Below are 27,511 nucleotides of genomic sequence, written 5' to 3' on the forward strand. Positions count from 1 at the left end.
CATTTTATTCCCCCTCCACCCACTCGGCTGCCCTGTCATTAGAGACAAGTGCACCAAAAATACCCATCATCCTCTGTGGTTCAAACTGTCTAATCTCATCCAGTTTAGCAGGGGAGATTGATCTGGCTTCAAAACCCAAAGCAAAGCATCATTACATAGTAGCTCCAAAATACTGAAATAGATGTCATTGTTAACCGTATTGTTTTCATTCATGTCAGTTGGGCAGCAGGGATGCAACTGTGACATTCAAACTCGGGCAGCTACACAGAAGTGTCTGGAGCGCATGACCTCATGTTCATAAAGTGGCTGCTTCACAAAGCCGCAGAGTATTATGGAAGAAGTCTAATTTTCCCCCACATTTACGCTGAGTGGGCGCATCCTCTGTATCCACGGGCTGCTGAGGCCCACTGCAGCAGGGACCATGCCGACACAGGCTGCTTGGAGAGCGTTCAGCCCCCAGCTGTGAGGGCCCACTGTGGCAGTAAGTGAAAGCGGGGGGAATGGGCTGGGGGTGCACTCCTTAATAAAAACAGCCCAGCTCATTTGCATTTTATCAAAAGGAACAACTGTTTCCAGTGTTAGGGCACAGATGGTATTGTGCTTTGAAGGAAAGAAAGAGCAAGAAGAAGCCTTAAGCATAGGGTTTTCTTGTCAAGATTTGGAGTGTCCAAAGTATTGTTTGTTGCAATCTGAGCTAAAGTGAGATTAAAGTGATTTCCACTTTGAGTTGCGAGGTTTCACACCATATGTACAATAGCACTGGTTAAATGTACCGATTGTGTCTGGTTTGTGTTGTGGCTACAGGAGAAGAAAGGAAGTCTCCTTTATGAAGGCTCCATGATAAACATGGCAAAGTTAAATTTATGCCCCCACGTTTGGTTAGTTATTGTTTTCAAATCGAGCCATAGGGATACTTTGCCTACTCTTTCATGTGTAAGAATAAGCATGGGTTATTCCTTGCTTCAAAGTTCCTATATATACAGATGTTTTGCTTTACCACAAATGACTTAAAGCAAAAAATGCAAACCTGTTTACATCCAGCTACTCTTTATTTACACAGTGGATACTGTATATTTAAAACTGCACACAGTGTGTGAGATTGCTTCTGCTTCAGAGCGACAGACTCGCATTGCTGTTTGGATGGCTGTTGTATCATTTACCTTATGCACTTAGAGAATGAGATAAGATGACCTTGGTGTGCCTGGTAAAGCATACATCCTAGGAGAGAAAGGTTGACTGCTTTCCTAAGTGAAAAGGATACTGTACACTGAGATTGTGTTCCACTCAGATGTATCACTTTACTTTCCCAATCAAATTAGCATCATGTAATGAACTATAAATATGTAGAAATGGACTACAAATGATCCAAATTTGAAATAGTGCCGATTAGGGGTGCCATGGTTGATGTTGTCATTTGAGTAGCTGCACTCTGCCTGTCTAGATATTTGAAACTGGATCCTCAGTCCAGCCTCTATTGATTCTGAGGCCTATTATATGCAGTAATTGCATGCTGCTGCCTTTAACAACTCTTGGTTATTACATCTGTGAATTGCATTACTACATTTATTGAACGACTGGAAATATTGCCTGAAAAGCTTTTTCTTCCTCTTGTTCTGATATTGAAAGAGCTCCAAGGCACCGCAGGGATAATCCACTGGAAGGGAAAATTCAGTGATTCCCATCCCAGTCACATCCCTTTTATATTTCTGTAGTTCATACATTCTCTATAAACCAATGTTATACTGTTTATGACAACATTTTGTGTTTGCACTAAAGTCTTGTGCTTTCATTCTTTTCCACTGCATGCTAGCAACAGGACTCTTGGGGATAACTTGTCCTTGAGCACCATAATAAGGTTGACATTTTTGGCTTTCAGTGACATCTTGAAAATGAAAAGGAAAGCATGGGCTGCCAAGAGATTTGGTACATATATTTATTGTGAAACTAAGGGGACTGATGCTGAAACATTCAGTTCCACATATTTCAGAAAAGATGTTCAAGCAGGTTCTGCCTAAACTATGGAATATCTTTACTAGACAGTTTATTTTTGTCTAAATTACTTTAACTATAAAAAACACATGCGAAGAGAATCAAGTCATAGTTCCTAGATATGCACAACTTTCTAGTATCATTCTACTTTTTGCTCTGCTCAGAGCTCCTCTTGTAGCAACATAAGCTAAACATTTTTGTTAAAGTCAAGTGCAACGAAATGAAACATAATTCGAGTTAACAAACTGAAGTTACATTTGTCATTTCTCTTAACTTTTTGAAGTTTATCTATGAAACAAGTTTATCTATGGCACCATTTTTACTTGTGTTTTTACTATGACACAAGTAAAAATGGCAAAAGGGATATTTAAATCATTTGCATTGTCAGTGCAAGCATTTAGGATGCTGTTCAACAAGACTTTGAGTTAAGCTTGACATTTTTGTAAATTTTCCTGTGATTGATTGATTATCTAAAATCACATAGATCCTACACTGAAAATTGACCCAGCACAATATAACAACTGTTGAGAATTTCTCTTGGTACAATTTGGGCTGATCCACCTCCAATGGGTTCTAAGAACTGGGGGATTTCCCACACACCTGCTTAGGATGCTCATGCTGGGTACATCAGGCCTCTCTGTTACAAGCCCTTGTCTGTCCTCAGACCACTGAACCATGTGTCTGCCAATGGAAACAAACACACACACACACACACACACACACACACACACACACACACACACACACACACACACACACACACACACACAATCCTTCTCTCTTTCTGTCTGTTGTGTTCTGCTTTGCCCACCCCTTAACATGTACATGCCTGCACTTCCCAAGCCAGCATCTGGCTTGGCACTTGGCTCTGCTGAGCCTTTCAGAACAATTTAAATGGATAATCAGGCTGGTGATGCGAAGAAAGTGGATTGTGCATCTCTTAATCTCCGATCAGAGCCCCCTAAGCTGCTCCTGGTGAAGAATTAAACTGGCTTTATGTGAAATGACACCAGACAGTGCGCAACACTGTAACACTCTGTGGGATCCAGTAAAATCTGGCACCTCTTCCCTAGGGAGAGGGCCTTTTCTACACAGACAGCTGACATCTTCCATAACCTCCCCCCTATATGAGGCAAAAACTCCATGTCTCCATTATCAGTGCCCCTGGTGTTGATGTTAATTTGTATCATCATTAACAGAGTGAGGCAAAGCACACAGGCGCAGACTGTGATACTGATCTTGCTCCATCTTCCCACATCCACTGTGATTTTTGCTTTCGCTATCCTCCACTTCCATGCTGTTTAGCAGATACTAAACACCAGCATTCCTTTCCACCAAGTACATGTCTGTGTTTCACTTAAAGGTCACAGTCATGCTTGTACTGCTCCCTTACAAAAGTGTAGCTGACCTCAGCCAACCTTCCTCTTTGACATTTGTCTCAAATCTCTAGGTTGGCTTTGTAATTCAGGCCACAATGCACCAGAATATAGGAGCCAGTGCCCTATATAGTTCTGCCCTGATTTACCTTACACAGAGTAACGCCACAGGAAACCTACTTAGATCAGCAAATAGTATTCATAGTCGAGTAGAGCAAAAAAATGCTAGTGATGTTTTTTTTTTTGTTTTTTTTTCCCCCCTCAAAAACATCCCCGCAGGGCTTACGTGGATGAATGTGGCCATAGAATCACAGCCTAAGCAGTGTATCTGGCTGTAGTGGACAAGACAGGATGAAACTCTCCTGTTAGAGAGATTATGATAGAGTGCCAATGTCTTCAGATTGTTGCATGATGTGATCCAGATGAGACTGGGGCAATAGATCTGAAGGCTGGTATGGGGATTGACCCTGCTCCACGGGGGAAGTTGAAAAAGTTGAATGACGGCTGTGATGATAGACGATCTCTGATCTTTTCCATGTGCTACTGGAACATTTTGTCCATGACTCATGACAGTTTTGTTTTATTAACCTTATAAACGTACACTGGGTTTTCATTCACATGCTGCTGAACAGGCATTATTGTGAACTAACTTTCAGTGGTTTTTTGAGTGGACTGGAGCATAATATGACAGCAGTGGACTGTTAGTAAATGTTCCTAAGGTGCTTGTGATTTATTTCACACTTTGAGAGCCAGAGGCCCTGAATATGACCTTAGCTCCTTCCGAAAGGAGAACGGATTCTCTAGCTATGAAACAAGCACTGAAAAGTGAAGCAGTGGTAGGGAGCAGGAAGAGAGAAAGAAAATGGGAGAATAAAAACTCTATTAGCTTCTCCCACCACTGGAATTCATCAGTGCTTGTCAAGACAGCTGCCCTGAGTAGGCAATGAATTAGTTTCAAGTGTCTGTGTGCTAAAGCAAGCAAGGGGAACATTAATACTCCCTAATCAAGGTCTGTGTTGGCATATTCCCTCCCTTGTCTCTATTCTGTTATTCTATCCCCTACCTACCAGAGGCAGAGCAGAGGAAGACAGGGTTGTTAATATCAGGTTTATAGGTGTTTTAGATAACACATCTTCACCTCTGCTGAGGTTAAGGTCCCCATTCCTGTTTTTACACCATGCCAGAACTACAGGGTGTTGAATGATGCTTTACATGTGAGTAAGTGGTAAGAGTAAGGGGAAAAACGGGACCCTTTTCAAAGGAGCTTATCTCAAAAAGCAATGCATGAACATCTCTAGGACTCTCAATCCCTCTGAGAATTACAGGCAGGTGTGTGAAAAGGTGAATCGGCATGGGGGAAACTCATCTGTGGCTGTTCGAATTGGCATAAGTGCCTGCTTCCTTCTGTTTTTTTGCCAATTATTTTCATGCCATGATTGTCTGAGAAATTTCAGGAACTAGATGAGGATTTGGGAGGAGGCTTAACAAGCAACCGCTGCTATAAAAGTGACGCAGGGCCAAGAAAGTGGTGTTTGTGATCAACCTCAAGCAGATTCTTGATGCAGAACTACCGGTAGCTTCTCTTTGTCCACATACCCTAACATTTCCAAGAATTCTTGGAGTTTAACATGAGTTTTGTTTTACTCAGTGTGAGCATTTTAAACCATGTTACTTTCAGTAAGTGAACTGTGCTTTAAAGAGGTTGCAGGTTCACATAAATGCAGGGCCTGCTATCTTAGGTGCTAGGCTTGCTGTGCTTCCAAGTAACCAACAGTGTGGTCATTGTGAGGGTATGAATATTTTGGCTTTGCAGAGAGTAGCTTAATGCAATGCATAGATGAAAACAAGACCCAAGTAGGTGAACAGTTCCATCTCCAAGAAGGCACATAAGCAAATTAAGTGTGACCAAAAGCTTTAATTCGAAAGGCAGAAGGATTAGGCTGTTTGATGAGCAGATTTAAGGGTGCAGGCAAGGGGAACAAAAAGAAACACTTCTGGCCAAGCGTTATAATCTTTGAAAATGTTCTTTAAACCCATCTCCCTGTGACGTGTATTTTCACTGCACTTCAACCCAACATCCCCAAGATTAAGGGCTTTTATCATGTATCCTCTCTCTCCCATGATTGCTGCTTGATATTTTTGCTTTTGACGTCTTTCTCCACACTCTCCTTCTTCCTTCTTTTTCCTTAAAGTGGACTTTAATAGGTTTAGGAAATGTTACATCTTAGTGCACTTACAGAAAAGTGTGTTACCACTCCACTAAAACACTCCATCTCTTAAACAAAGTCATCTGATTTAATCCCTGAAGGTTTCCTTCCAGCCTGTTAGATAAGGCCCACCTCAACAAATGCTTCCTGCCTCTTTTGTGTTGGTGGATTTCATAATTTTCTTCTTTGTTCCTCTTTCTTGCAGACTTTTCATACACCCAGCTTGGGAGATGAGGAGTTTGAGATTCCTCCCATTACACCTCCACCTGAGACGGAGTCCGGTCTGGGTCTGTCAGAAGTGGACTCGCCATTCCCAGCAATGCCTGAGCCCCCAGCTCCACACAGGGGTCCCTTAATCCCCCAGTTTCCCCCACAGAGTCTGGATCTGCCCTCGATTACCATCTCACGCAACATGATGGACCAAGAAGGGGTGTCTGTCAACAACGGCCAGTCTGTGGTGAGCACTGCCATCTCACAACTAAGTGAAGAAAAAAAACCATTATCTTGCTCTCATTTATCTAGAATAAGAAATCTTGCACCAGTGCTTCTCCAGCAAGTGTCCTACTCTCCAGATTTATTTTTTGATGATGTATCCAAACTGAAAGACTTTTATAAGAAGGCCCTTTTACTGAACCATACCGTAATGTCACCTTCAGAGTTTTGCATGCCTCCTATTGTCGGTGCATCTGGCACAGCATCTGGCCTTGTTTACAACACAGGAGGTATATGATCACATTGAGTAAATGTCATGATATTATGTTACTTACTGTGAGCATTTTTTATCTGTTAAAAAAAACAGCAAAAAAACAAAACAGGAATGTGAATGATCCCTCTCTATATGAGGTGAACAGATGTGAATAGATCACAGGTGTTAGAGTACAATGCTCATTCATCCCCAGGAGGACGGTGAAAATGGGACCCAAACGTGCCACAGTTTCACATGCTCATATTTAATTCATGTTACCTCCTGAAACCTTTTTTTTCCTGCTGTAAATGCTGATCTGCGCTTCAGCAAAGTGTCACATGAGGTCTTCAGTAACGACACATGCTATTTTTAGAGTTTAGGACTGGGGAGAATTATCCCACTAGTAAAATGTTGACACGTATAATTTTAATTGGTTAATATTATTGCACTTGATTAAACATAGAACTGTAGAGTGAAATAATCACTTTCTTTATGTTGATACTGTTGTGTGCTACAGATTGTGAGATCGTTGTCTGAGGTTGGACAGGCATTTTCAAATGCCACAATCATGGAAGCACTGAGGAGGAAAAATGGAAATGTCACTGGCTGCCTAGTTGTCTTACAGAGCCATTACAAAAATGGAAGATTCATTTAGGAGAGAAGAATTGAAAGGACAAAGGCATCAGCAAAAAGATGATGGTATTGATGGTGCATTTGCTTTGTGAGTCACAAATCAGATTGCATTGAGATGAGGCGCCATTATTATTATTAGAAGTGTGTGTGAATAAATGTAATGTGTTTTAGACCCTCTGTCCCCATTTCTCCCTAACACATTTGTTGAATCACAGTGATATTAGGTATATTTATTTACATTCCATATGGGAAAGGACTGTAACATTTTTACAGCTCTTTTTCCTGCTCCCATGCTTCTGGCATGTGAAATAATTGCAGCTTTTAAAATATCTCTGCTGCATACAGTAAGTGAGCCCCTGAAGGCTTTTTGCCTAAAGAATTTTCATTTCATGGTCAGTTAAGCTTTCTGCATCTGGAAGAAACGGAACCTTGACACAATTACATTCCTGACTGTTCTCATGACTTGCTGGAGGATTAGATTTGATTCTCAAACATTATTCCTCTTTAACACCATTTGCATGGCTCATGTCTCTGATTGTGCAGAGACTCTATTAAAAACTGAGGGGAGAATGTGGGTTTTTACTCTTTGCCTCGTGGCATTGTCGTCGGCACACTACTCACTCGTTATCAGTCATCGCACATTGTACCGCAGGAAGACTTGTGGTGGCCCCTCATTTTTCCTGTAAATGGGATTGATCCCCAAAAGTCTTGTGACAATGCCTTTAGAAATTCTATTCATCTGTGGTTTTATCTTTGCTTTGAGAAGAGAATGCAACTAAATGAGATAAGTAACAGCACTGTTTTCACTGTATTCCATATATAGAGACAATGATTTACGAAGGCCCTAACAGGGGTATTTTGTCATTTTGTCAGCACACTGATAAAGGAATGACAACCTTATATACATGATTACATTCTGTGTTATTTGTTATGGCTTCAGGGGCAAACAAATAAACCGTGCACTATTGCAATTACATTTTTCATCAAGCCACCATGCTCATATTTCCCAAACTCTTGTCTTGGTTTCCTTCCTCTGTGCTAGCTTACTCATGTAGAATACTTAGCCTGTGTGAAAGCCTGTCTCTTATCAGAACTTAATGAGAAACCCAACCAGCAAATATACCTGGGCTATTTTCAAAAAGCTTCTTCCATGTCATTGCATTGCCAAGTGTTCTGCTAATTCCTCTCCCCTTAATGTTCAGCGTATGTCTTGCAAATTGGCCACAGATGCTGGGCTTCTACAAAGAGAAATACATTTTCTCAGCTGCAATGTGCCTGGCAAGCCCTGAATCTGAAGTCATTATTTATTTAATCTGCTCTCCTAACAAGCTTCTGACTCTCATTTTTGTCTCCCAGCATGTGTCCTCCTGATTTGTGATTGAGTCTCAATAGTGCCAAATAGTACTGGAGTTAGAGCTGCCAGTATTGCTTTATTCACAATTTCTTCTCGATTTTCTCCCTGCTGCACAGCAAGGGTCTCTGGGTTCTATTTCAAAAAACACCTGGTGCCTTCACCACATTTGAGGGTTTTCTTGACACGTGTAAGCATGTAGTGAAATGGGCTCTGTGTCCTCTCTGATTGGATTTGATACCTACACTAGTCAACCGGTTGTATTAGATGTTAAAATCAATATTTAGAAGATATGAGCCCTGCTGTCTTATTACATTTACCACTATGTGGTAATGCATTATATATTTTTCATTACCAACTAGCTGTTTCACATGTCATTAGCTTTGCAGCCGCAAAGATATGCTAATAAGCGATGGTAGCGTTTGAACGGCATCCATCATGCAAGATAAAAGTAAGTCTGAAAAAGCCATTTGTAGTTTGCCGTTCACATGATTTGATATGCCACGATACTGTGTAGATTGTGAGTGAGTATAATACCCACAATTCTGACTGGTCAAAAACCACTATATCCTGAATCAAATGGAAAATGTGAGCAGTGTTGCAGAAAGCATGTTTTTCTACACGGTCCTCTTATCTCCTTTCCAAGCCAAGAAGCACTGACATGAGTTGTACATCAATTTAAGAGATTTTTTTTCTTCTTCTTCTTCTTTTTTCTTTCCTCTCCCGACAGACAGCTATTGTGACATATTGGGTCAGTCAGAAATGAAAGATATTCATGCAGGCATGCAATACTTGTAATGAAGTCTCAGCTTGACCTTCTGCATGATTGATTCTGTAATTTACTTTTCTCAGGCAGCTCACAAACTGAAATGATGTCATGTTGGACAAGTTTTAAATACCCATAATGCACTAGGAGAAATGGTGGAAAGGGGTATGGGTCAGTGGCTGCACCAGACAAAGGGGGGAGGGGACCTGCTGGCCTTGCAGTTTGAAGGGGGAGGAGAGAAGGAGAGAGATTTGTTTTTAAGTGGGGGTTAGAGGTTGGCGAGATGGATGGAGTGAGTTTGCACACCACAGAGAGGGAAAGAGAGCGAAGTGTGTTTGACTGAGACAGGGCAGAGGAAAGAAAAACAATTTATCTTCGTGCTATTATAGCCTTTACCGGCATTCAAAATTCCATTTTTCTCATTTGGCTTAAGCACAGACTTCAGCAGGTTGCAGAAAATGGAAGGGAAAAAAAAAATAAAATGATGTTCCCGTTTAGAAGCAGAGTAAAGGAATATGTGCAGAGCACTGATAAACTATCTTTAATAGGACTGACCTTTCATGCTGGCGAAAGTTACTGGGGGATTCATCCTTATAATTAACATATAGATGATTTTACTCCTCTCCTGCCACGGAACATTTCCAAGAGCTCTGGCATTGATTGAATGGAAATTGAACTTGTTAACATTCTTTTCAGCCTGTTACAGCTTGGTGCCACTGTTCATAAATTCTTCCCAAATTCTGATTTTCAATATCTTTAAGAACAGACTAGAGTCTGTTTTCATTGACATTGGTGTTGAGATTTCTATCACTTGGTGAATGCATAATGTTGTTTTTTCAGCTCCGCTGCTGGTTTTATTGACCTGCGTTTATTGTGGAAAGGGTTTCATGCATTGTCAAAAAATAAATAAATGAATTTAATAAACATTTTTTTACACTCATGTGCTAGCTTTCAGAACACTTTATGCTGCTGCTGTGTTCAGAGTGGTTAAAGTTGGTGATAATGTACAAAACAAAACAATCTATGCTGCAAAAAAAGAAGAAATATTCTAAAAATCATTATTTTGTTGTTAGTCATTTCAGCTTTGCAATTTTAAAGCAACACAATGGGGTATCGCACAAACTGAATTTACATTCAAAAAACCTTTTATTGATTAGAGAGTACATTTCAGCTTGTTAGTGTTTGATGTGCAAACACACAGATAGGAGCACACCTAGAAACGCACAAATCTGATTGAGGAGGGCACATCTGGCCACTGTGTACCCAAGATAAAGAATTATTTGCAGATTTACGATGACTATCAAACTATCTGGTTGGATGTCTGCTGTGACTCCAGACAATGCTGCAATCAAAATGCAAATGAGGAGCCAGAGGGACATAAATAAACCTCCCTAGTATCAGATTCATATTCGCAATCAAGACAACTGTTACTTAAGATGATTTCTTCAACTAACTTATTAGCTGTTATGTTTTTATTCAAATCAGATGTTCTAATGCTGGCATTTCAGTGACGCAACTGCCGTTGCTTTTTTGTAGAGTGAGGTGCTAAATTGCTGGTACTCTGGTTATTGTAGAAATATGTTGTAAAACCAGATATTTAGCAGGGTGTTGAATGTGATATAATGATGTGTCTAAAGGTGATCACTAAAACATTTTTTTTCTTTGTTTCTTTAATGCACTATATTTAATTTGAAGCCATTTCAAAGGATTCACCACATCCCAAACAGCAAAATGAGCCACTGCTCTAAGTCAAAACTGCACCATAAGGATTGGGCAAAAGTGTTATTATACAGATGGCCACGACTAATGAGCTCAGTGTGTGCATCTTTGATGTTCGTAGCGAGCAAAGAGCAAACGGTGAGCCATCGTGTTCCCAGTAATGAAGATGACAATAGCACTTGGAACATAGTGGGTTGCTGATATGTAAATCACAGTCATTTGGTTGCAGGCTTGTTTATTGCAGCTTTTATTTGTGAGGATTTCCATATTTGAAGAACAATAACAATATGTTTTTAAATTTTTTTTCCCCAACTTTTCCTCATCTCTTTGTTGAAACCCGCTCTTTCATGTAAATATAAATCCATTTTCATTTCATAGATTGTATTTATGATAAGCAGTAGACATGGCATATGAGAAAGAAATGGATTGTAGATCCAATATGTTTCTGTCTGGAATGGTGTTACAATATTGTTTTCGAAGACGGGCATTCATAAGGTTCTTTCAATAAAGCCAGGTGCGTGGGTTTATGATGTGTTGATGTTGGGAGAGATTGAGTTTGTGCTGCTGAATACCAGATGGATGTACCCAGGGAGAACAAATCACCTTTTCTGTTGTGTTCACATCCCCTCTCTGTTCCATGTCAGCTCTGTTGGCTGTCTGATCAGTCTTCCCTCTGGAGAGCTGGCAGGCTTCGTAATTTCCTCCTCACCACAATCAATGCAAACACTTCGCCTGTACCTTCTTTAAGACTCTTTCAAGAACTGAATGTTTTACTAGGAAAAGGTGAAAGAGAAAATGTTATTACATTATACCCTGGATGGCAGAATGGATGGGACCTGTCCAAACCTCTTAAGCTTCATTCCTTCAACTGGCTGATTTATGGAGTTGATCTGTACAAGTATTTTTTTTCCCACTCTTTAACAGTGAACCATGATCTTTGAAAGGTGCCTACTTCGGAGTTGTATAACCTTAAATAAAGTAGTGCATACAAACTGACACACACACACACATGTAATATTACTGTGGCATTTGAAGTCCACTGTTCCCCTACAGGGACTGGGCAGTCTAAAGCTGTGTCACAGATTTCCATACAATAGAGTTTTGAAATGAATCAACCAAGCTGTGTAGTCATCTATTACTGACGTATAAAGATGGCGCCTTGGGTGTTGAGATAATTTATCATGTCTTGTAACAGAGACATTTAAGACCCAGGACATCATGACATGTAATCTGCTACATAACAACCCACAGAATCCAATGACCCCATTTCTGCTGTGGTAAAGGAATACAGGTTCTCAAGCTTTGGGCAGCATGGTGTCACAGCGAGTACAGCTATTCAAGCTGGATAGCAGAAATAAATTAGGTGCAGCATGAAGTCTGTACAGGGAAAAAAAAACAGAAAAGGCCTCAGTCAACAAAAACATGAATTTTTAAAAAGTACAGTTTTATTGAATTATTTTAACCAGTGGTGTTTGCCATTATGTGAATTTGTTTGCAGAACATTGGCCCGGGTCATCTACGTCAATATCCATCCAACCCAGCCATGGTGATGAAGTCCATCATCAGCATGAACAGCCCCAATGGTATGATGTCACGAAATCAGCTGACCACCATCAACCAATCCCAGCTCAACACACAGCTAACCTTAAACATGGCAGGACCCAACATCACCCACACTTCCCCCTCACCTCCTGCCAGCAAGTCTGCAACACCCTCACCCTCCAGCTCCATCAATGAGGATGAGCAGGATGAAGCCAACAGGGTGAGCAAACTTTTAATGATTTGGATTACTGTATTAAAAGGTAGCAGTAAAAAGTAGACTCTGTTAAAGAGCAATTTTGTTATTGTCCTTATGTCAACTCTGCCATCATTTCAGGTCATTGGGGAGAAACGACCAGCCCCCATTGATCCCACAAAGAAATCTAAGACCCCGAAAAAGAAGAAGAAGAAGGATCCCAATGAGCCCCAGAAGCCGGTGTCAGCTTATGCCCTTTTCTTTAGAGACACTCAGGCTGCTATCAAGGGTCAGAATCCTAATGCCACCTTTGGAGAAGTGTCAAAGATTGTGGCATCTATGTGGGATGGTCTTGGAGAGGAACAGAAGCAGGTACTACAGAGTTTAGCGCCACTCTAAAGTAGTATGCAGTCTACCTTAAATTATTATTATTTGCCATTTTAAAAGCTGTAATTTTCTGTTCACACACATTTTTGTGTCATCACAGGTTTACAAAAGCAAAACAGAAGCTGCCAAGAAAGAATATTTAAAAGCTCTAGCAGCATACCGTGCGAGCCTGGTTTCCAAGGTGAGAAACCATTTCTTCTTTTCACCTTTAAAATGTGTGAATTTATCCGAAAGGTGATGTGAATTATTGAGTTCATTGTGTCATATTATGCACTGTGAAGTTGTAGAGGACTTATAATGACTGAAGTAGTTACTAGATACTATATGCTAGTCATTTAAAGGGAGGTAGTGGGATTTTAAATGGGTGAAATCTGTAATCGTAATAAGTTTTTATGTTTTTCACTTATCCAGGCTGCAGCAGAATCAGCTGAAGCCCAGACAATTCGCTCAGTGCAGCAGACCCTGGCCTCCACAAGCCTGTCCCCTGGCCTGGTGCTGCCGTCACCCCTCAACCAGCACCCCTCCATGCCATCAGCTTCCCAGGCTCTCCAACAAGCCCTGCCACGGGCCATTGCCCCAAAGCCTCTGCAGATGAGACTAGGGGGCAGTCAAATCGTGACCTCTGTTACAGTTTCCCACCAGAACATGTCATCTGGGATGCCTCCGCAGCTGCTCGGCCAGATGGGTGCTGGAGGGTCCATGGTGGCAGGTGCCCAGTCCACAGCAGTCTCTCAGATGAGCCCACCCATGCAACCGGTGCAACAGCATGCAATGCAGCAGCTCCAGCAGCAGCAACAGCAGCAGCAGATGCAGCAGCACCTCCAGCATCATCAGATGCAGCAGCAGCAGATGCATCACCAGCAAATCCAGCAGCAGATGCAGCATCAGCATTTCCAACATCATCTCCAGCAACAGCTGCAGCAGCACCACATGCAGCAGCAACAGCAGCAACAACAGCAGCAGCAGATGCAGTTGCAGCACATGCAGATGCAGCATCAGCTGCATCAGCAGCAGATTCAACAACTCCAGCAGCAGCAGCAGCAGCAACAGCAGCAGCAGCAACAACAGCAACAGCAGCAACATCATCATCATCAGCAGCAGCAGCAGCACCAGGCCCAGTGTTCTCCACCTCAACACTCTCCTGGTACACCCCATTCAGTGGGAGGCTCTGCATCACTTGGCAGCCCGCAGCCAGCCTCACAGCAGCAACCGCATCCTTCCCAAATTCAGGCCCATGCCCAGGTCCTATCCCAGGTCAGCATTTACTGAGCCAAATGGAAGTCCTATCTAAAAGAACAGGAATAGAATAAAAAGCATCAAACATGTTGCTTTTCTAAGTTGCACTTAAGAAGTGTGTGTAAGATTTAGAATGTTATACAAAGAACTTGTCCATTGTTATAGACAGATATGCACATGCGTGTACAGGGGATTAATATGTTAACTGGGTTTTTGTCTATAAAATAGGCTAAGCTATGACAGAAGCCTTTTAGGGCGAGCACCCAGTGATTGTTTATTTGTTTGTGAGGTCTTTCAGTTTTCAATTTGAACTGACTGGACACACAGTATGTTGAAAGAAGCAAATCTTTCATTGTTTTATTTAACAATAAAGCTTTATTTATGAGGCCAGAGTTGTCAGTTCAGCGCAGTGTGAGGACGCTCTGAATGCGTTTCATCAAAAGGATTTTTATCAGCTCTTGCCTGGACTGAATGACTCACAGGATCCTTGCTGGAAACCAGTAACCATCCGTCTTTGCTCCCACACTGGCCGGTATATAGCAAACTTTCTTTAGTCCAACCTTTCTCTTTCACCCATCATTCTTGCAGACGTAACTCTACAGATCATCGGATGTTGGAGGCCCAGTGGTGTTGGAACACAAATGTAAAACATTTCACAAATGCAGACAGTGTCTTGGGATCCAGATTTGTGGATGAACGACTGAACAGACAGAGAGAGAAACTGCCATAAATCATTTATTTCATCCCATCATCACTCTAGCTGTAATCTGCTGTACATGTTTCGTAGAGTGGGAAGAGACGAGACCTCCTTTATCCAGTAATTTACCCTCCAGATGATTTGCCGAAAAGTGTGTAACTGGCACCCTCCCAAAAAAAGTCTTCTTTAATCTATTTGTTTTTACTTCAGATGTTTAACAATTAAATTATGTTTTTATTTTGTGTAAGAAAGGGGATATTTTATGGTAAATACAAATTTCTGGATCAAGGCAGATGGTTTGGGGATTGATGTATTTTTACTCTGCTCCTTGATACTGTCATTGTTTAAAAAAAAAAAATGGAAAAAAGAAAACTAGCAGAGCCAGTTTGTTGCACTGCCAAAGCCAACTGAAAAGGCATCGGAGGTATTTTTGCCAGCTGTACAGAAGTCCCGGGGGAAAAAAAGAAACAAGAAAATGTTGTACATTTTTCATATCACCTGTTGTAAAGTTTTAATATGTGAGGCTTTAATTAAAACATTGTTAAACGACCTGTGGATTGCTATATCACATAGTGCATTTCTGCTCTTTTATACTTTTTTATGAGTTACAATAGCAGCAATTAATTTTGTTTGTATTTTGCTTAAAAACCAACTGCATTTGAAAACTGTCCATAGAGTCGATGCATATCCGTATGGAGTTCTGAAAAGGTTGTTTTCTGCTCAAGATAGAAAAAGTAAATTAATGTTGGAGTTTTTGCTCAGCCATGAAGACGAATCCAGAGACATTCCACCACTAATATGATAGTAGCCATAATTTTGTATGAAGTATTATATATTTCTTTGTGTCTCTGTTGAAAATTAAACTCTCAATCACAAATATTTATTTGAAGGAACTGTTTTCTTTCAAAATTTATATTAATCATAATTTCTATTCGTAACTCCTTTATTTCCTTGTTAGTTATTGAAGAGAACCGCAGTTATAGATATTCATAGCGCTCACCAGATATAAAAAGATAAATTTGTATGTTTTCTATGAAGTAAATCTATGAGAACAATACAAGGTTATATGAGCATTCATGTTGGCTTTATTATACTGTGTGCTGTTTCTCAGTGATTTGAATGGAAGTCCATTGTTACTGTGTGTAAAAACAGTGTTGATACTGGACGAGGTCAGCATGTAACTGGTACTTGTCTCAATAACAGTCCCCTTCTCACACACCAGTGCACTGGATTCTGCCTCTTTCTTACTCCCTTTTAAAATCACTTCATTTCCAAGACATCCCCAGGGGTTTGCTGTGCTCCCTTGAATAATATGGTGAGCGGGGGAGGGAAGGCAGGCAAACAATAATTATCATATCTTCACAATAGGCTGTGAATCCACTGGCCCAGAGAAGGGGCCTTTATTTCTTCCAATGGCAGCTGAGACATTTTAAACACGGGTTAATGTTAGTTACAAATTAGGAAAGTGAATTCGCTCCTGCGCTTCTGTGATAGCGGCTTGATAGAATTTTCACATTTTGGTTTGTTTTCAATTAGTTAGTTTTAGGAAGGCATTTGTAATTTGGAGCGGAGGCCTGCCTCTGCTGCCTCTGCTGCTGCGGTGATTGGTTCTTCAGCTCGGTGTGGAAGTGATGCCCATTTCTCTGCCGTGATTAATTGCAGCATCTGTCCTGTCAGAAGCCTGAGTGAAGAGGTCTGCAGGAAAACTGCAAATAAGCACTGGCAACAGTCTTAAAGTGCTTATGATGAAATGAAAATTAAAAACAGCAAGTGCCGTGCATGACCTGAATCTCAATACAGGGGGAAGAAGAGAATGTGAGAGCGGGTGTCCATGGATACCAAACACATGCTTTAAAAACACACAGTAATGAGGCTCTGGGAAATCGCTGTTATTATTCTGAACAGATTCACAGCAGAGCCCATTAATAATGCATGGAGCTTCTTGTTATTCCATAACCCCTCAGTACTGCGGTCACTGTGTGTACAAATATCTCATAGCCAGGGTTGGAGTTATGGGACTGTGCAATAAAAAGGTTACAGATATTTTCAAAACACCATTATACACACACACATAATTTACAAGAATAATACACTGCTATACATCCCCGGATCATGAAGGCTGGCTTCATCTGAATAGGTGAATAAATAAATGTATTCACCTGCCTTATGCATCAGCCTTGTATCCATAAGATCATTTGTTTCCTCGGTGCAATATGATATGATCACAGAATGAAGCAGTCAATAACTTATGCAGTTCTTTCTTCCTGTCCTCATCATTAACTAAGGCTGATGAAATGCATGAAGGGCAGTATGACATTAATATGTCATTTGAGTAATGCAGTCATGAAGTGACCTAATTGTCCCCTTCTTCCCCACTGAGGTCAGTTGGTGGGCAGAGTGCCAAGGATGACTAAGGAGTCAGATGTGGAAGCTAAGGGATTCTGTATTTTAATGATTTATTTTGCTCTTTTGTTATTTTCCCGTTCACTGCACAGATACAATATGAGCTTAACAAAAGCCCTGCTGACACTGACCATCTGACCATAAGACCCACGCTGCAGTCACTCGCACAGTCTGGTCGCAGATGCAGAACCTGCCACTATGATACGGCAACCTAAACATTGTCTCCTAAAGAAAAAGGAGGAAAAACAACCCTTTTTTTCCCTAATAAGACCTGATCCAGTAGAGTGCAGAGACATCTGCCTCTACAAGTCCAATGTCAAGCTTTGTTTACTAGGAGGAATCAGACCTCCAGTGAAATGGCTGACTATATTTAAAGAATTCTTGACCTTGCGTTGATGAGCTTCACAGAGAGAACTATTGACCTTTGAGATGAATAGTGAACTTTGTTTGGAAGGGGCTGCTGGCTGCTCTGTTAGTCTGCCGGACTGCTGACATCCCTGACCAATGGTAACGCTTGTTTAGAGAACTTTTGACCTGCCAGACTGAAGGAGCACCACAGACAAAGACTCTTAGCAAAGTTAATAGAATATTCAATAGGCTTAGTGTAAATATTATGATACCCTTTGCAACCTTTCTGATTTAGTCAGTTAATTTAGCACTTTGATTTAATTTTAAAATATTATTTTTATGAATTTTAGGGGAAATATAATATAACAAATATAACAATTATAAATTTATCAGGCTGCAGAAAACTTGATCCATGCATAAATATTTAGATTTATACTCTTTTGCTCCCTTTCCATCTTTCTGATCTTTCGCAAACACGTTTGCACAAGAAACATGCATGTGTACACACATTTTCCATCCACGGAATTCAGCACAATGATGTTGCCTTGGAGACCGAGTGATTCAGCCATTAGGCTTATCCCCTGCTTTTGTTGAATTCTGTTAAGGTAAGTCTGATCTGCCAGTCTTGTGACCTCTGTCAGCTTGTGCACTGCTACGCTGTCACAGATCTGATACCTCCATGTTAGCATGCACCAAAGAAAAACGCACATCACTGGTCTGTACTCTGGTGACTTGGTGCTAGTAATGAATAATCCTCTTTCCCCACAACAGTAAATGATTAACTGTATGTGATCATAATAAATAGAATATTGAAACAGATCACAATCTGCTGTTATCTAATGTTTAAACAATGTTTAAACACCATGTATTTGAGTGTAGCTTAAGCAGAAATGGAAAGCAGATAAGAAAGCCACTACTACCTTACAGTCAACGTAATAAAGGTCATGGAATAAACATCGAAAGTCCAAAGAAAAACTGTTTATAACAGTAACATCAGTGAAAATATGAGTTAGGGACTGGTTTGTTTCAGATTATTATGGTTAGCTCAGTTTGTTATTGTGCATTGTCAGTGTTTTGCAGACCAAATGCATCTGGAGCATTTATCCTCAGTTGAATTATACAGTTGCTCTAAAAAAAAATGCTCAGCAAGCTGTCAGTGATTTGAAAAAGCTTCTTTTTTTTTATTGTGACAGATCATCATGCCCCAGAGGTTGACAGATGTCCCTGCATTGCATGGAAATGATAGCAGTTTCTTTTTATTTGGACTTTGTTTAGTTTAAGAATATAAAAATCCAGCTCGCTCTCCCCCTGCTGCCACTTTCCGATTTATTTCATCAGTATTTTATAGGCTTTGTGTTCAGCAGAGGATCCCAACTCTGAAATTGCCTTTTATTGCAACTTACTTAGCCTGTTAATATAGGCTATTACAGAGCCAACATGTTTCTATGGCAACAAAACTGATAAAGTGTACCAGGAGACTAGAGTGATAGATTACACGTGCATGCTGTGTCACATCCAATTAACTCAAACTGACTGTACACCACATTATGCCACGACTTGCAGGAAAATCAATAAATATGGACGGTACCCAACAAGGTTCCCCCTCTGTTTCTTTCTTTCATCCCTTACGATGGCAGCAAAGCCAAGACAGATCATGCCACTAGGATGTCCCTGCTGCTACAAGAGGCAGGTGCTGTGTAGACACCATTCAAAACTTGGCCTATTCAGTCCAACTCCTCTAACGCTCCATTCATGCATAGCAAAACACCATCTGCTCCTGTTTTGCCCGAAGCAATCACAGCTGACCAAAAAAAAAAAAGAAAAAGAAATCCATGATAACAGCTGTTGCCAAACAAAAGCCAAACAAAAGGGGGTAGGAAAAGGTTAGAGACAAGTTCGACACCAAAAATTACTCATTGGAGAGGGTGAAGAAAAACATTTACTCTTGGTAATAGTCAGGGAAAGAGAATGCCATCCAGCAGAGAGGAAAGGGTTAAACGTGAGACTGTTCTATCCGTGGACCTGGCAGACTTGCAACAGTACAGGATCAGGTGATAATAGATTCAAGCTGAGGATGATTCTTTTACACAGTCAATTCTCAGGGTGCAGGAGCAGAGGCAAATGAGCCATAGAGTTTCCTTACAGTGCAGTCTGGAGTATATGCAGGCATAGATACACAGAGAGCAGTCAGAAACACCATGTTGTTATTATTGTAAGGAGCTTGGAAAGAACAGGGTTAAAAAAGAAAAGGGTGTATACATGTCTGTCACACTGTTGTTGCCATTTTAATATTACTATTACTATTTTTATTTTTATTGAACACTTTTAAATGACTGCTAATTTACATTAAATTGGGAAATAGTATAAAATAGCCATTATGAATTATTTAAACTGCTTACATTAAACAGAAATACCTGTACAGCATGTAAAAACAGTTCTATTTTTATATGGGAGATTTTTCAGGAAATTGCACATATAACATTAAAATTCTAACACAGTTCTTTACTAGTAGTAGATTTTGAAGGCAGATTAAATTTGGCATCTCAACTCGTGACATTATTGCAAATAAGGGATAAATACTATATCAGGGAAAACATACTGACTACCAAATGATAAAGAGATAATATTTTTTATAAAGGCTTATAGTTTTTTTTTGCCCTCCTGCGTATCGTGCACTGTGGAATGATTGGCACTGGTTGCTTGACCCTTTGAGGCCTAGCTTGATCTAATGTATGGCCGCTGACCTGGGGGAGGGGCCGCGAGCGAAGGTGAAAGACTGAACAGCTTGGATGCCTCCAGACCTCAGCTGCCCATGCAGACAGGGAGCTTTAAAACCACCGTTTGAGCTCCGCAGAAGTGTCATGGCTGCCATATACAAATATGACAGGAGCTCAAATGCAGTTGATACACCATACAGGCGTTAGAGAGCTAAGAAGGAGCAAAGTTAAAGTGTAGGAAGAAGAAGCGGAGGAGGGAGGCATCAGTAAATGATGATGATCTTACCCATCGTCCCTATGGGGATAATTAAGTTTTATCTTATCGTACCTTGCCGGGGCTATGAACAGACCTGGATCTAATTGCATTTGCACATAATTTATAACATTAAAACAATTCCTTAACCTTACAGCACCAGATGCCTGACTGTGTTTTTGAATCCATACAACAACTGAACATGATGGTTCAGACATGCACAGGAAGGCAGTTGAAAAGAAATTCTTCATCTTTCTGTGATGTGATTTACAACCTGCCAGCTGCTGTGAAACTCCAGGAAGAAGGTGCACAATAAATTCTAGAAATGATTTGCAAACGTATTTTTAACAAATTTGACTATGAAACATGCAAATGTCTGGGTTGAACCCTGATGCTGCGAGAGATGTGATAGGCGGAGCTTTTATTTATCAACAGAGGCTTCTGTGGCAGTTGATCAGTCAATTTGCCTAGCAAATAACTCCCCAAACACATTTCCAGTTGACTGCATATGATGGCCTCTTTGTTTGCAACACCATTACAAGCAACCAAGATTGAAAACAGAAAATGAAGTAAATGTAAAAAACGAGTGATGCCTGAAGAAAAAGAGTGGACAGCTGCTCTTTAAGGTCACGTCCTGAGCTATGAACTCTGTTGAGCAGCTTAACATGACTATATGGATGCCTGGACAGTGTACAGTAGACTTGTAATGAAGAGGAGAGAGACAGGACAGAAGACAGGCTCCAGCCTCACGCCATTAGAGGTGATTTGTCTGCCAAACTGATTCCAGTCCCCGTAGTTTTATCAGTTTAATGCCCAGACAGTGTTCATTATTTCTTTGCCGGGAGGGTCAGCCTCTCTTCAGCAGAACAAGTGTGGGTTGTGTTTCTGTCAAACAGGGAGAGGGAGGGGGTTAGTGCTTGACCCGCAAAGCCATTCAACTCTTAGAGTGATCCATTGTTTGGGTCCTCTCTTTGTTCAGTGCCTGCAGAGAGAGAAGGGGCCAGCTAAAGGGGAGGGAAGAAGCAGAGCTGGGGGTCTCGCTGGGTGCCAGAGGTCTTCACTTACCCTCAACACATTATTACCTACAGTCATTTTAGTCCTAAAAGGCCATGCTGCCTATTGTTTATTATGAGCGTGAGTTTTGCTGCACATACATGCAGCAAAACTCACTGCGCTTCAGATTTACACTACAGGTGATCATTTTCTAGATTTTCAATATGTTTTCAAAAAATTTCTAAATATTTTATTAGTGTCAGGCTGGCAATATGAATTGCTGTTTTCTCTATTTAAGGAAATTATATTAATGTTAATGCCAGCATAGCCTGCAAGTAAATTCTATGGGCAGTAATATGGCAGAGTGGAGGAGTAAAGGAAAGAAAATCCCTCAGATCAAAATCTACTCTTATAACATCTAAAAGTGACTAAACCAGTTTAATGAATAACTCCCTCAAATCTTGTGACAATCCATATATTTTACATGAAACAACAATATTAGCCACCTGAATACAAAGTAAAGGAAATTTCATCAAAATAATTATTATGAAAACATTGGCACTTGTACTAAAATTCAAGGCGAGTCGTTGTTTTGATATGTATTATATTACATAATGCATGAATTTCCTTCGGGATTAATAAAGTTCTATGAATAAATGAATGCATGAACGATGATACCGATGAATATTTTAGTTGTTTGGCTTTTTTTAGTTATGGCCAAAATGCTGCCCTGTCTTAAAAGAGCAGCAGTTTGCATGGATCTTCAGCGAGCCTAAATGAAGAGTTGCATTTTTGTTGCTATGAAGAAAAATTGTGTGATGTTGTGTAGCTTTGGAAAGTTTTCAGCTAACATGGTATTTGTTTGCTCGTTTAGTCCACAAGCTCAAACACTGGATCACTGCGTGTTTGCTCAGTGGTGTCTAAGTGGCTTTTTCATACAAGTTTCTCTATCTGATTCAACACATCATGCACTAAATAACTCTCCTCAGTCTTCTTCCTCTACGCCTCTGCCATGTCAGAATCAGCTCCTATGAAAACATCAAAAGGCGGATAAATCCATGTAGTCGAAATTTTATTGATATCAGATTTCACACCTTTTGTGAATGTATAACATTGTGGTTTTTCTGCACTCAAGCTGTCAACAAAGGGCAAAATTAGTAAAGAGAAGCAAGCTGGAGAATGGTAATAGAAGTCAGTGTGGTTAGTATTGTGTGATTCAACAGTGCAGTCAGCCAAAGAAAGCAGATCTACCATGGAAATACTTTAAGCTTCATTTTACAAAGAGACCCTCTAGTTTAGACAAAGGTTTTATTCACATACTGTCAATAGGAGATTATGATTATACATTTACAAAAAGAAAGTCGTAGGTTGTTTAGATTTTCAAATAAATTCATATCTACAGCTGAACACAGACGAAAAGAAACTGCTGAAAAACACCCAGTTCATGCTTTGAAAGGTTTCCACCCTAATATCTGCGGTATCAGGTGTAGGTGTGCAGCCAGTTATGCACACTGAAATAGCTCCTTCTCCCCTCATAAAGCCTTTTCTGTGTTTGCTTTGGACTGTGTTTCAGGTAAGTTTACAGCAGGCCTATTGATGACAGCAGAGTAGACAGAAACAAAGCCATATTCATCATATAGCTGATGGAGAGAAAACCATCTTAACCAATATTCCAACACACTCAAAAAATGCTTTAAAAAGTTCATATTCGCAGCCAACCACACATCGCTGAAATAATCAATAATAAGTGCAATCATACTCATAACTAAATGTTATTACTACCAGTTTATTATTATAGAGCTTTACGTGTGCTTTAGGTCATGCACAAGGAAAGAATTAGACATATGAGGAAACAAAGAAACACAAAGATACAAAGAAACAGAAAATCCAAGGGACAGTATGCTGAAAAGCTTGACTGCATACTAACACAACAACAAACTAACACGAGGTGGAAACTGTTAGATTACAAAATACAGCACAGAAAAAACACAGAATTCAGCTAATTTTACTGTCAGAAAGTCCACTTGATGTGAATAAAATGTTGATCATCACTCCATATGTATGAAAACAGCAGTAGATTGTATAGTACACAGTGATTGTACACGCTGTAGTATAGACAGCATTACTGTTGTTTAATTAAGTAAGGAGTATTATTCCATTCACCGCCAATACCATCATCAGAGGAGCTGGAGACATTCATCAGTTTTTGCGGTAGCCTCATTAAAGAAGAAAAATACTTGAGTATTGAGAAAATGAGAACCTGTCAGACGATAGAATTAGAGAAAGAGATGTTTGTACATATCATAATCAGAGTAAAGATAGCAGTTGGGAGTTTAGCTGACATGAAGGTGGATGAGAAAATGAGCAGATATCAGGGGTTACAGTTATAAAAGAAAAGGTAAAAATAAATAAATATAAAGTTAAATGTAAGATAAGCCATCCAACATAGCTATGTAATATGACCCATTGTAAAATGGCTAACAATTGGTTTTTGTTCGGAGGCAAGCTAAGATTAGCGAGAGAAAAGACATCATGATTGGTTTTGATCGCTAAAATCCACCAAAGCTCCCTTCATTGTAAATGGGCTGATTCTTATAGCACTCAAAGCACTTTACATATACTATTTTTCTACATCTGAGTGCTTTCTATTTCTTAACATTCACACACACACACACACCCACACACTCTGTGATGAATGCATCGGGAGCAACTCAGTGTTAAGTATCTTGCCAAAGTATACTTTGCATGCAGACCACCTACCTTCTGGTTAGTAGATGACCTGATCTACCTCCTGTGTCACAGCCACCCCACTCATGAACTGAATGACCTTTTAATGTAGTTCCTAGTTTTGGCTCCAACCTTGACCTATGATCATTTCTAGCCAGAAGAGTTTCACCACTTCACTGGCTAATGCTTGATACTATTAGATTACAATTATAAATGGTAGACGTAGCTTTCAGGTCTGATAAATGAAGGCAAGAAATAGGTTCCTTTTAGTGGCCAGCAGGGGCCTATCAGTGCAACATAAACCCTTGCTTTATAACTTCAATAAACAATTATCTGGTTTCAGGTTATTGGGTAAAACCAATTTGTTAAGTCCATTTTGTAAATCACGGTCATTTCAAGAGTCAGAAAAGACGATTATTTCAGATATGCTCATTGAAAAATGACTTGTTAATCACGAGTCTTTAGCTAGTGAACATAGTGTCAGATAAGCTCACCACATCTGATTTTGATACACCAAGATGGTGTTGACAAAAACACGCAATGCAAGGTGTTTGTAGTGGTACTTCACAAATGAATGGGTGACTTTACAGTGGCTGTCTATCTACTGTCTTTGCATCCAGCTTAGTAACCAGCTAAGTTGGACGCTAACCTGAACCGTCTTCCTAACAAAATTTTTACTTCAGCTGAAACAGATAAATTGTGTCTCTACATTTTGTAATTTTGTAATTCAGATCATATTGTTGACAGACAGCTGAGTAGGAGCTTCAGTGCAAACGCAAAAGTGACCAATGAAATCAGCTTAAACTGGTGGTGCAGTCAGTTAGTCAAACTGCTCTTTGAGGTGATTTGGGGACTAGCTGGTCTTGGTCGTCTATTTATCATAGAAGTCCTAATGTGCTAATTCTGTGTTCATAATCTCAGGCAGCATCATCGATCAACATTGGTTTGACAAGCCCCTCCCCCTCCTTTCCTCTCAAAGCTGTTCACAGGCGTAAGGGGGTCATTTCTTCACAATGTCCTAAATTCAGAATTGCACCCCGGAACAATACAAATGAGCTTGCTCTGCCATTGTTGATTAATGGAAAATCACATCCCTTCATCCTTTTTTTTTGGTTATTAAAGAAACGTCTGTGTTTTGGATGAATGGGGTTGGGATAAAAGATACACCCTTCTCGACTTCTTTCGTGTCTGTTTTTAGGAATAGAGAATGATTTTTCTTTGCTGCATTCAAAGTCTACAATGCTACAGATCTCAATATTTGTATGTTTTTACATATTTGTAGGCTAAAGCTTTTCAATTATCTTACAGCAGCATAGCAGTTAAATCTCAAGAAATTCCTTTTATACTGAGCAGCTGGATTCAGCAGATGGGAGAAACATCGAAATTAAGATGCTTAGTTATTATTTGCTTCATATTTTCACATTCACAGAAAGAATATGGAACATTCACCATGCTTAATACGCCGTGAATATTGAACATATACTATTATATGAAAAAGTTTGAAGAAATTAAAGGTGACACAGCTAATTCTGCAGGGAGACATCAGACATGAGTGCTTGCTTTGACCTTTTCTATGACTATAGAACAGAGTAAGTCACAGGGGGAACTATATTAGAAAATAAATGAAAGGTTCTGGTGGAAAGGTCAGGACACATGTTTTTGTGATATGAAATAAGGTCTGTTTATAGCAAGGTATGGCTGGCTGCACCTCAATACAAAGAATCCTCTACAAATCAAATTTTAGTGAAATACCCTCTGCATATACCATAGTATATAACCACATTTTAGGAATTGGTAAAAGTTCAGGCTGAGAATCTAAAATACATTATTTTTTATCGGCTATATACTGTTACAGTGTAGTTGCTCAGGTTAAACATAGCTAAAGTTTCAAATAATAAGTCAGTGTACATACAATTTGATTAGCTACCATAGGTGCTGTATATACCCTGGAAAACATGCCAATCTGACGCAGGGCAAATACAGAAAGCACTCACACTGACACCTTTGGCCCATTTAGAATACATCAATTAACCCAACCCCACTAATTGCATGTCTTTGGACTGTGGAAGGAAGTCAGAGTCCCCGGAGAGAATCCACGCTAACACAGAACGGCCCCATTCAGATGGTGGAATCAAACTCAGGATCTTCTTGTTGTGAGGCAACACTGCTAACCACTGTGCTACCGTGCTGCCCTGAAGTGAAATGAATTGAGAATGAAGATTTTTAATATAATCCGAGGCACACAGATACAGACCTCACTCAACTACCTTTTAAGTCTTTTGTTTGCAGAGGGCAGCCAATCACACAAAAGTAAGTTTAAATGAAAAGGGGAAGGAACTAAAATCACTGAGAAGCTGCACAAAGATAAGAAATATATGCAAACAAAGATTAACGGTTATTTTAAACTGCAAACCATGTAAAGCTACTCTGGCAGAATCAAGTGATGAAGTTGGAAAGTCCTCACATTTATAACAACAAAATCTCATGGTAAGAATGAGGGTCTGCCATTCACCTAACTGCTTCTGAAATATATGAATTGATTTTGAAATGTTTTCATTATTTATATATATTTTTGCCAGTCATTAACAATTAAATTTCTAGGTTTTGTTACTTATTATGATTAATACAATTATAGTCAAGAAATATAGTCAAGAAAAACACTAACAAATGAAAAATCTGTCCATTTGTTTTCATTAGAGTTTAAATAAAAAGTTAATATGGCTTCCTTTACTCTGGAGAATAGTTGGCAAACAGTCATAGAATTTGCTTATGGAGTTATCAGATATGGAATAGAAGGCTGCCTTGAGGGCATCCCAAAGGTGCTCCAGGTTTCAAGCTTCCTCCTTCATTCATCTGATATGCATCTGATATGCTGCGTAACAGTCACATCAGGAGACAGCTATGGAGGACTTTACTGGCTTTTTTGAGGGAATTTCTTTATATTAAGCACAGATAATGTTCCCATCTACCTTATAAATCCTCTGACACCCCCTTACCAAATGTTACTTAACCATAATCTTTACCTTTTGGGTAAACTGAGGATCCAGATGAGCTCCAGTACTTCATCAACAATACCGGCAATGCTTAAGATTTTTTTATTAATTGGAAAAAACAGTTCATCTCAGTTTTTCTGCTGTGCCACATGGTTGCAAACATGTGGTATTTTTTGTGGTCTGGTATTTTCAGCTCATTTTTAAGCTGTCTTTGTTTGGGACTAGTTTCTGGGCAGCAGTAAGACCATATTTACAAATATGTGGACAAATATGTGCTGAAGAATTCTCGTTGAAAC

At 39.9% G+C, this 27,511-nt stretch overlaps 1 protein-coding gene across 1 annotated transcript in view; it reads left to right on the plus strand.

Moving 5' to 3' along the window:
- tox3 (TOX high mobility group box family member 3) overlaps positions 1-15,330 on the plus strand; it is a 37,178-nt gene extending 21,848 nt beyond the window's left edge. The window contains exons 3-7 of the mRNA XM_026173773.2: positions 5,778-6,029; positions 12,225-12,488; positions 12,603-12,833; positions 12,949-13,029; positions 13,260-15,330. Coding sequence (XP_026029558.2) covers positions 5,778-6,029; positions 12,225-12,488; positions 12,603-12,833; positions 12,949-13,029; positions 13,260-14,117 — 1,686 coding nt within the window. The 3' untranslated portion in view covers positions 14,118-15,330. The remainder of the gene's footprint in view (positions 1-5,777; positions 6,030-12,224; positions 12,489-12,602; positions 12,834-12,948; positions 13,030-13,259) is intronic.
- Positions 15,331-27,511: the final 12,181 nt, after the last annotated feature.

The sequence above is a fragment of the Astatotilapia calliptera genome, chromosome 1 (assembly GCF_964374335.1).
Source record: "Astatotilapia calliptera chromosome 1, fAstCal68.1, whole genome shotgun sequence".
Lineage (NCBI taxonomy): Eukaryota > Metazoa > Chordata > Actinopteri > Cichliformes > Cichlidae > Astatotilapia > Astatotilapia calliptera.